Here is an 11,742-nt window from a genome sequence, read left to right on the forward strand (position 1 = left end):
ATTAAGTTGAATCAAAGTCAACTTTACTTTAAAATAATACTATCTTTTAATATATATATATATATAACCAAATCAAATTATTCAATTTTAATTAACCAAATCAAATTCAATCAAAGTTATTCTTAGAGAAAGACTTATAACACTAATTTAAATTCTAATTACAAGGTTTGTGTTTTTCCTCCCAACAACGAGAGTGAAAAAAAATTATTTTATGTTCTTCCTCATTAATTTGAATAGAATCTAAAAGAAATCAATTTAATGGATTTCAAATAATTGTTTTATTAAAAAGTTTGACCTACAGGAATCAACAAATTAAAGAACAAATAATAACCATTTGAACTACTTATTTAGTTTTTTTTATAATACAAAACTCTCTTTCAAAATATGATTCTTTTGCTCAATAATATTATTTTACTGAGTAGTATAAAAAATTATTATTTCATGTCTTATCTCATGTTTAACACAACTAAATGAACAATGATACATATTGCTTTGGTCACTTCACATCTCTTGTTCTTCTTATTACGTTATTTCAACCCCATTTTTATAGAGAACTCTATAATTTCATTTTTACTTTTGAAAAGATATATATACTAATATTTTATGTTATCATCAATAAAAGTAATAAAGTACTTATTTCCACTAATCCCTTTTAGGTTACACACATCAGTGTTGTTAGGACACTTTGGAAGTTGGGGGGTAATTAGTTCTAATTGCTTCGTTGATGATGATTTACAGTGAAAAACGTAAAGTAATGTTAACACCCTTTATTTTACTTAATATCCACTTCCTTAAGGTGACTAATCCAAGGGTCTACTCTCCTCATGATCTCATCCATTATGAAATCACTCCTCAGAAATAAAGAGGAGGCGGAGAAGCCTTGTATAAACAAAAATACAAAGAAAACAAGGAAGTAAATACACAATATAATGAAAACCTTCCTTGCTTGATCTCTTGTCACTTGTAGATGCCTCTTGAAGTTTGAAAAATGCAGCAACACTTGCTCAAGAACTGGAGGAGAGTGTGTGTAAAGGATCTAGTTCGAAATGTCCACAAAAACCCTTTTCTAGGGTTCTTTGACACCTCCCAATCGATTAGGCTCACTCCTGTAGAACGACTCTTTTTTCGAACCTTAATTGATTGGTGAGCTATTCCAATCGATTTAGAGAGCCTTCATCAATTACCCAATCAATTCTACAACTCTCTATTCACTCACGAGAATGCATTAATCGATTGCCTCAATCGATTATTCATTTTCACGATAAAATACTGCCTAAATGATTGACCCAATAGATTAGCAGTGACTGAATCGATTGAGCCAATTGATTCAGACATTGTTTTCACAATTTCTCTTCGTGAAGATCCCAATCGATTAGGAATCCATCCTAATTGATTGGAGTAACCTTAATCGATTAGGCTCGACCTAATCGATTGACCAATAAATTCGAGCCCTTTTGTGTTCTCACAAGAACCTCCTAATTGATTAACTTAGGGCTAATCAATTGCCCAACCTTTACTTGCTTAATCCAAGTCTAGGATTTTCTTGCCCAACATTCGATCAACCATGACCTGTTGGGTCTTCCCCACCAAGTGTCTAGTCAACCTTTGACTTACTTGGACTTTGTCAACTTCTCGTTATACTTTCGATCATCAAGTACGATTATCTTTGACCCACTTGGATTTTCCTCTTGCCTAACCACAGTTAGAATTTTTCTCTTGCCAATGTGTGGTCCTCTTTGACCCATTTGGACTTTCCTTTGCCTAACCACAGTTAGGTCTTTCCATTTGTCAACGTGTGGTCTTCCTTGATTCACTTGGACTTTACCCTTGCCTAACCCATGAGTTAGAACTTTGTCTTACCTAACCTCCAGTTAGGACTTTCCAAGTAAAGTACCTGGTCTTCCATGACCTACTTGACCTCTTCTCATATATTGTCCAAACATCAAAACTCAAGTTCGAATCCACTTGAGCTTAGTCAAACTAGTTAACCATGACCCAAGGACAATTTCACCAACAATCTCTCAACATGTGTAAATTAGGATGAGTGGTTCACTACTTCTTTCAATATGTTGAAAGAATGACTTTGTCATTTTATCTTTAATACAAGTCTCACAATTGTGTTTCTGGTCAATGTAGAATGTAGATATATTCTATATGTTAATTAATCCATGTAATACATCGTAGTTAATGTTAGGACCCTTGGCAGCCGGCTAGAGGGGGAGTGAATAGCCCCTACACAAATATAAAACAAAACAACCTTTCTCAAACAAATAACTTAATTAAAATAACACTTGCATATAAGAAATACTAAAAAGACAAAAGGACAGAGGCACACAGGTTTACTTGGTTATAATTGGGAAGGTTGTTAATCCAAGGCAGATGAAGTAGCACTATTTTCTCCTTCAGGTGGAGAAGTCTCTTTACAACAATGAAAACACAGAAAGACGAAGCTAAACAAAAAAAGGAAGTGTACAATTGTTGCTTAGATATTTCTTGTTGTGTTTAGCTTCTGGGAGTAGGGCTATTTATATAGCCCTGCTCGGGGCGCCTGGAAGGGTTCCAGGAGTCTAGAATGGGATAATATTTTATCCCCGGCGTAACGGTACATGCCACACCAAATTTAGTTAAGAATTGGGTTCCAGGCGTCCGGAATCATTCCGATCACCTCGGATTGCTCTGGGCGCCCTGGACTGCTCTGGGTGCCACGGTCTGCTTCGGGCGCCCAATCACAAGAATCAACAAAATGCTGATTTGTGGCGTCGGACTTCCAGCTTCGGCTCCGCTTGCTTCGGTTCGGGTCTTCCACTCCGGCTCTGGTCTCTTGGGTGATTTGAACCATCCAGAATAGGGCTCACCCGAACCCAACTTCCAGCCTTCTCGAACAAGCTTCCGCTCCGGCTTCTCATCCCTAAGAAACTCCGAGCGCCTCCTTCTCGTCCTCCCGCGTACTCTTTCGCAGCACCTCGTCCCTCCGACGTACCGAGCCCATCGGCTCTCTCCCGTGCCGTGCTTCTCGTTAGCTACGTCTTTTGCTCGACATCCTATGCTCTTAAGTTCCTGCATACTTAGACACAGAGTTAAACACAACAGTACATGACCTAACTTTTTTGATCACATCAAAACTACCTTGGGGTACCAACAATCTCTCCCTTTTTGATGTGAGCAACCCAAGTTAAGTTAGGGTAAATCAATCATAAAGAAAAAGAAATAAATTTTACAATAAAATAAAAGAAAAAAGGTTAAGCTTCCTCCCCTAGACTTAAGCTTCCCTTCTCCCCTTTTGATCACATAAAAAATGAGGTACAAAAAAATCTAAGGGTAACTTTTCAAAAATAAGAAAATTTTAGTTTTAAAAAACTCCGATTTTCCAACAATTTTGAAAAACTTATCAAAAAAAACTTTGAAAATAATTTTGATATCACTTAAAAAATTACAATAATTTTAGAAACTTTAAGTTTAAAAAAAAACTTTTCTAAGTAAAAATCTTTGAGTAACTATTTAAAGCATTAATTATAATTAAATGATTTATCAGTTAGTCAATTAAATATTTTATTTTATTAATTAACTTCCAGGCTGTGGCGAGGTACTAGACCTTCTTGATTATTGGAGCAACAATCATTTTCTAGACAAAGCCTCTTAAGAAAATTAAACATTTAATTTACTCTCTGAAAGCTCTAAGTCCAATTTAAATTTTAATTTAAACAAGATTTTGGAACCCAATATAGGTTCCAGCCTACTGGATTAATTAAAAATCTTTTGGGTATATATTTTTTAAAAATTTTCTTAATTTGTCCCTTATGGTATTTAAAATACCAGTTCAAATTATTATATCTTTTATTGTTTTGATTAAACGAACATGCACAATTTTTCAAGTATGCTATTTCTATATGCAAATTATCATTTTCCAATTTTATCTTGTCAAATTCTTCTAATAGAATATTTAGCTAAAATTAATTTTAACTCTTGGTTTTCTTTTTCTAACTTACATCAATCCTTTGACAATAATTTAATAAACTTGAATAATTTATCGGGAGGCAGAGATCATACCTGACTTACCTTGTCGATCTCATCATCCGTAGCTCCCCCTGAACTGCTGCTTTCATCCGATGTAGATCCCCTTCATCGATGCTCATTTCGAACGAGCTTGCTTTGTGTTCGTTTTCTTGATGACTTGTCATTAACGCAAGTCCGGAGAAAGCCTCAATCTCTTATTCGGACGATGTTTTGTCCCACGTAGCCTTTAACATCTTGTACTCGTTAGGTTGGACATGATTCTTGTTCTTGCTCTTATTCTTGTAATTCAACTTGTGGTAGTTGTCTTTAACATGCCCTTCTTCATTGTAGTGGTAGCATTTGATTTTTCTTTTCTTTTTACCCTACAGATGGTTAGTTTTTCTGGATTTAAATAATTTTTTGAATCGCCTTACCATCATTGTCGTTTCGTCGTCATCGACAGAGGATTCTGAATCTTGTTTGTCCATCTTTGCCTTAAAGGCAACGTTGTGCTTCGGCTCCTTCGAATCTGCACATTTCGTTTCATGAACTTCAAAAGTTGAAAATAACTCTTCTAAGGTAAGAGATTCTGAATCCTTAGAGATATAGTAGGCATCTACTAATAATGCCCATTTCGTATTTCTAGGGAATGCATTAAGAGTGTACCATAGAGAATCTCAATTGCTTACATTTTCTCCGAGATTTGAAAGTCCATTAATGAGCTCCTTGATCCTCAAGTGAAGGTGTGATATAGTTTCGTCTTCTTCTAATTGGAGGTTGCTGATCTGGTTGTGAAGTAAGTCCCGTCTCATAAGTTTCGCCTCCGAGGTTCCTTCGTGAAGTTCCAGGAATTTTTCCCAAAACTCCTTGGCGGACTCATAAGCTCCGATCCGGTTGACTTCTTGTGGTAGTAGGACACTCAGTAGATGAAACTCTACTTTATCGTTTGCCACGAAGTTGGCCTACTCCTTCTTCATCCACTGGTATTCTTTCTTACCTCCGGGTGCTATAAAACTAAACTTCATTATTAAAAGCAATTCAAAATTAGTTTTAAAGAATACCTCCATTCTCTTTTTCTAGCTTACGAACTCCCCCTCGAACTTTGGTGGGTAGATGCTCGGTCTGACCATCTCGTGTGCTTTGTTCGGCGGTTAATCCTCTTGAAGCATCTTGGCTCTGATACCACTTGTTAGGACCCTTGACGGCTGGCTAGAGGGGGGGTGAATAGCCCCTACACAAATATAAAACAAAATAGTCTTTTTAGAACAAATAACTTAATTAAAATAACACTTGCATATAAAAATACTAAAAAGACTAAAGGACAGAGGCACACAAGTTTATTTGATTACAACTGAGGAGGTTGTTAATCAAAGGCAGATGAAGTCGCACTATTTTCTCCTTCAGGGGGAGAATCCTCTTTACAGCAATGAAAGCACAGAAAGACGAAGCTAAATAGAAAAGGAAGTGTATACAAGTGTTGTTTAGATATTTCTTATTGTGTTTAGCTTCTAGGAGCAGAGCTATTTATATAGCTCTGCTCGGGGTGTCTGGAAGGGTTCTAGGCGCCTAGAATGAGATAATATTTTATCCTCGATGCAACGATACATGTCACATCAAATTTGGCTAAGAATTGGGTTTCGAGTGCCCAGAATCATTCCAGGCGCCTCCGACTGCTCCGGGCACCCCTGACTGGTCCGGGCGCCCCCAGTCCGAGCGCTCCGATCACCAGAATCAGCAAAATATTGATTTGTGGTGTCAGTCTTCTAACTTCAGCTCCACTTGCTTCGGTCCGAGTCTTCCACTCCGACTTCTCTCGCTTGGGTGATTTCGACAATTCGGAATATGGTTCACCTGAACCTAACTTCCGGTTTTCTCAAGCAAGCTTCCGCTCTGGCTTCTCACCCCTCGGAAATGTCGCGCGCCTCCTTCTCATCTGCCCGCGTACTCTTCTGCAGCACCTCGTCCCTCAGACGTATCGACCCCGTCGGCTCTCTCCCGTGTCGTGTTTCTCGCTAGTTGTGTCTTTTGCTCGACATCCTGTGCTCCTAAGTTCTTGCACACTTAGACACAGATTTAAACACAACACAACCTAACCTAACTTGTTTGATCACATCAAAACTACCTTAGGGTACCAACAATTAATATGTTCTAGTATACCATGTTATAAATAGAAAGATTCAAGCATATAAATGGAAGAATTTTTAGGCCTAATGGTCATTATACTGAGTTTAAATGACTTATCAGTTACATAGCTCTTTTCTACAAACATTTAATTCTAGAACAGAACAACTCTGTCCAACTCAAAAATAATGTGAAAGTGATGCTTGCTTAAAAGTGATCCAGATATTAGATTCTTTTGAATCTCCAAAATATATAGTTGTACGTTGTTTAGAGTGAATTACTTGCCTGAGGTCGTCTTGAACACCACTTTTCCTTGGTCTTTGATGTCCAAGGTTACTGAGTTCCCATGAACAGCTTTTCTCCATTTTTGAATTTTTCAAAGTTGTGGAACAGCTCCTTATTGGAACAGCTCCCTAGTTTTGAGTCTACCAAGTTCAGTTCGAAGATGACGACGTAGAGGTTATCTATGTCTAGTCCCTTGTTCAGGTTGACCCCCTGCTTATTCTTTTTCAACTTCTTGTATTCCAAAGATTTGTGACTGACTTGATCACAGTGGAAGCACTTTTCAGAGAATTATTATTTGTTTATACTTCCTCTGGGTTCCATTTTAGAAGGATTATTACCTTTCATGCTTTAACCATGCTCGACAATGTTGCTTTCATAGTAGCCTAAGAGAACAATCTCTTCTATGAACTCTTAACTTGTTGTCTTTCTTAATATGAAGTCTAACAAGTTCCTCAACATTTATCTCCAATTCTGCTTATACTCCAGGTGGTTCTTAAAGTCCTTCCATCCGAAAGGTAACTTAGCAATGATAGTTGTCACTTAGAAGGTTTCACTCAGCACTATGCTTTTTGAGTGAATCTCATGCAGGATCACCTAAAACTCCTGAACTTGGCTTATCACTATTTTAGTGTTAACCATCTTGTAATTCAGGAATTGGTCAATAATGAACTTTTTGGCCCCCACATCTATTGTCTTATACTTCTTCTCCCAGGACTCTCACAGTTCCTTAGGCATTCTCTTCATGTTATATACAACTGATGCAAGATCAATCCAAACTTCAAAGGGGCATAACTCTTGACTTGGGACTCGAAATCAGGTTCTGTCAAATTTCACACATGCAGAGTTTTAAAATCGACATTTATTATATAGGAACCAATAACCGCCAACTTTTGGGCACAAAATCCACCGTTGAGGCCCTTAATATAGTTTTTTGAAGATTTTATTACTATTTTTAATAATTTCTATTTTATGGTATCTAGGATAATTTTAGTATTTTTAGTATTTATGAATCTTAGTTTGTCTAAATTAGCGTCAGATTGTGTTAATTTCTATTTCTTCTAAGAGATTTTATTTTCCGAAAGATCTTTTTTTTTTTTTTTTTCAAGATAGGAACTGATGTTTATATATTAAGATCTCTTTCTTTTCTTAGTCTTAACGTATAGAGTCTATATAAATATATGATTAGCTATATGAGGATAGATCTTTCTATTAGTAACAAAGTTTCTTTTTCTAGTAATTTTAATAATTTTTTCTTGGTTTTGGCGTTCTCTCCTTTTGCTTTTTTCCTCAATTCCGCCTTCTCGTCGAACCCGCAAGATAATCACTATCCTGCCCGACGTTAACAACGTATAGCAAGTCGACAAGATAATTGAGGATATAGTTTTGGCATAGGAACTCTAAATGATTCCATAATGCCACTGTACTGATCGTCTAGATATCAGTAGCATTCTCAGCCAGTTTGGGAGGTTTCTCCGTTAAGAATCGGGCCAAGTTCAACATGGTCAGGTAGAAGATCATCTTATGCTAGCTACCACCATTTGAAGTTCAACCCCGTGAACTTCTTTGTCTTTTCCCTATAGTTGATTTTCATATTTCCAATAGAGGTGGAGGGGGTCATAATGTGTTGAACAATATGCTTCTCAACCATATTTGTGGTCATCTCAATAGATTAGATTCTATTTTAAGACTATTGGGCAATCTTCAATCTGTAAGATTGTTGTCAGAGTTATAAGGGATAATTTGAATTGAAAATATGAAAAATACTCAGACTTATCTGTAGAGATAACCTAAGTTGATAATCTCATACTGTCAACTTAGATCGGTTGAGTCACGTTCCAAGTTGAGCTGCCAAATGCACAAGCTGATCAAAACTCATGCTTTTAAGTGCTAAATGGCTGAGTGCTTGAGTTGACTGAGTGGACCGAATGTCGTGAGGTCTGAGAGACTCGGATGTTAAGTTACCCTAATGCCAAAAGCTCCCTAAGAGGGATGTGGAGTGTTGTCTCCTAAGTCAGTTGAGTATCAAGTCAAATTTCCCGAGTGCTAATTGCACACCCGAGCGCCAAGAGTTTCTTGAGTGAGAAGTGGAAAGATTGCATTGCCCAAGCGTCAAGTCCATCGCCTAACTGCCGAACGTAGAGTTGGTCGAGTTTGAGCGGGTTACCACTACCTGAGCGCAGAGTGCTCGATCGGGAGCAGAGATGTTGGTTAGGAAGCAAGGCAAAGTGCTCAGAAAGCCAAGGCTACAAGCATGTGCATCCACAATTTCCACCGTTGTAATTATTTTAAGCCGGCCTTAATCTCATTCAACTCCCAACGTGGGATTAACATCTGATTGACAATGAAATCATTTTCCATTCATATTTTTTCAACATTTTGAGCTTTAATTAAGGTGTAATTAAATAATCGGGAATACAGCTAATTATTTCATAATTACTGCCTCGTATCTCCCGATCCCTCCTCTGTCATGGATCCCCTCCAAGCCGGCCTTCGAGCTTTAAATAGGGACCTGGAACTAATTAATGTAGAATACACTTAATTATCTCACAACTCTTCCCCCGTATCTCTCGATTCCTCCGTCCTCATGGATCCCTCCCACTACAGTACGGGAGCTCCGCCGTGTCCGGGAGCTCCGCCGTATCCGCCGGCAGGCCCGGCACCCACCTACCCTCCCTACTACGCGGCCACCTACCCTTCCTACTACGGGGCACCGTTGCCGTCGGTGGGCGTCCCGGTGACTGCGCCACTGGCCACTTTCTACGTCGTCCAAACTCCTCAGCCGATAGGTCCGTGGTCCACCGGCCTCCTCGACTGCTGCGACGATCCCAGCAACAGTACGGATATTGACACACACACACACGTCCTCTAGTTTCGGATCTTAGTGTCGATGCTCGGATGATTAATTAATTAATTAACTTGGATATATATGTTCTTCTTCCAGGCCTCATCACCTTCTGCTGCCCCTGCGTCACGTTCGGCCAAGTCGCAGAAATCATCGATAGAGGATCAACTTGTAATAAAATAATTAAAGTTTAACTACATATACGCGGTTGGATTATAATCGAAATATATATGTTATATGTATATCTGAGTTAATTCACAGCGTGTGCGGCGAGCGGAGCGCTGTACGTGCTGATAATGTACCTGACGGGGTGCCACTTCGTGTACTCGTGCTTCTACCGCAGCAAGATGAGGGCGCAGTACGGACTGAGCGGGGATTCCTTCGTCGACTTCCTGCTCCACCTCTTCTGCGAATTCTGCTCCCTCTGCCAGATGTACCGTGAGCTCCAACGCCGTGGCTTCGACATGAACATAGGTACAAATTAAACAACTCCATGCATTTAGATAAAATATATTTAGATAATATATATGATGTTAAAACTTTTGGAATCAGGAATTGGTTGATTTCGATGGATTTGTGCAGGTTGGCACGCGAACGTGGAAAGGCAGGGGCAAATAATAATGGCGACGATGCCACCGCCTCCCCAAGCCATGACCCGCTGATCAGTATTGTCTTTAAAATGATTCTTCCAACACTTGTGCTGTCCAAACTTTCATTCATTGATAATTGGCATTTTCCCAAAATTACTGATGGGGATTCGTTGGATACTTTTTGTTATTTTAAGGTAAATTTTTTTTTTAATATTTTTTATATTTTGCTTTTATAATTTTTTTAAAAAAATTTTGAGACGATTTTAGAATTGTGAGTTTGGTAAAAGATTTTGCTTTCTGATAGGATTTTTTTTTTTTCTTTTGAACCATTTAGGAATTGATGTTTATATGTATGAATTTATTTTCTTTCTTTCTATCTTAAAATTTGGAGTCTATATAAACGTTTGTTTAACTATTTGTCGAGTTAGGATAACACTTTCTCTTTTTATCTTCTCCTTAAATCCTCCTTCTCATTAGCCTGTAGGATAATCGTTATCCTGCCCGATGTCAATTGATATCAGAACATATAGGTTTCAATTGAGAAAGTCAAGCATAAGATCTAATGAAAGGTTGATATGGTCATATTCACGGTCGCAACAACAGATAAGTTCTAACTGAGGAAATCGAGCATCGTGATCATAACATTTAAGACATAATGAAGATTGAGAATTTAAAGAGATAGGTCACATATTAAACTTACCATCTAGTGATGGCATGCAAAATCTTGAAGATCATGGATTTGAGTCTACCTTTGAGAACTTGTATCACCAACGAACTATATACAAGGAACGCTGTGGTCGAGAGGAACCTTATGAAAATCTCGATTTTTGGATTGATCTTTCTAAATTTTATAGAACGTCATAAACATAGAATTTTGTTAATTGGATTAACAAAATGGAGAAATTTTTTTATTATAAGTAAATATCCAATAGTATGAAAGTAAAATTGGTTGTCGTCAAATTGCAAGGCCTAATTTCAATATGGTAGAAGCAGTTGTAACACTTAAGAGACAGACAATACAAAACCAAGATTACTAAATCGAGAAGATAGAAAAAAGAAGATAAGTCACTTTATTCACTTCGGTTACAAGATCGAGCAGCGTGCAAGACCAGTGGATGATTATATAGAGGAGTCTTATAAGTTGAAGTTGACTGAGGAAGACGTGAAAAACGAAACCAAGGTGATTAACAAGTCGGTGTAATGAAAAAATTAGTAAGAATATGGACTTTCAAAAAAGAAATTATTAAGTATCGACGACAAAATCATTGGTGATTGATCTTATCCGGAATTTGAATCAGACGAAGGCTGGATGAGCTCTTGTTGGTGTTGACGGAGAGGTGACTATGACACCCTTATCGTATACGCCCCTGAGAACAGACCCCCACATGGTGCTGACGGACGGCGGTAACTAAGCCGGCGGTACTTGAGCTCTGCGCACTCAGACAAGAACACGGAATGTTAAAAGCCAAAAATCAGGGAAAAAGTTTATGAAATAGGCCCTTCGACGCTCAAGTCAGGTACTTTTTCCCTATAAAAACAGTGTACGAAGGAGAGGGAAAAGTAGAAGACAAGTACGAATGTGCGAGAGAGCGTCTCTGCTCAAGGGAGAGGATCACCCTTTTTATATGACAGTGCGTACCTCTATACCTTGACTGATGTCAGGGAATGTTGAGCGTCAGGACCTATCTAGTGATGGAGGACCCGTGGCAGCCTCCTGTTGGATGGAAAGAAGGTTCCATTCGTAGATGACCATAGACGATCGGAATATTCCCTGACATACAACAATTATTCTCTGACAGACGGTTACGATTCTCTGATCTTGTTGTCGCGTAGTGCTTTTTGTCCCGTCCGGGTATGACTAGAGGCAGCTCGAGATGATCTGTCAGGTATAACACCTGGCCTAAGTCTTGA

The 11,742-nt window shown here is 38.3% G+C and overlaps 1 protein-coding gene across 1 annotated transcript; it reads left to right on the forward strand.

Moving 5' to 3' along the window:
* The first annotated feature begins 8,950 nt into the window (after positions 1 to 8,950).
* On the forward strand, positions 8,951 to 9,988 carry LOC121989862 (protein PLANT CADMIUM RESISTANCE 2-like). Its single transcript, XM_042544171.1, has 4 exons — positions 8,951 to 9,233; positions 9,341 to 9,412; positions 9,503 to 9,715; positions 9,824 to 9,988. Exons 1-4 carry the CDS (start codon positions 8,984 to 8,986, stop codon positions 9,901 to 9,903), a joined length of 615 nt encoding a protein of 204 aa, XP_042400105.1. The 5' UTR covers positions 8,951 to 8,983; the 3' UTR covers positions 9,904 to 9,988.
* Positions 9,989 to 11,742: the final 1,754 nt, after the last annotated feature.

This window comes from Zingiber officinale, chromosome 6B (genome assembly GCF_018446385.1).
Source record: "Zingiber officinale cultivar Zhangliang chromosome 6B, Zo_v1.1, whole genome shotgun sequence".
Classification (NCBI taxonomy): Eukaryota; Viridiplantae; Streptophyta; class Magnoliopsida; order Zingiberales; family Zingiberaceae; genus Zingiber; species Zingiber officinale.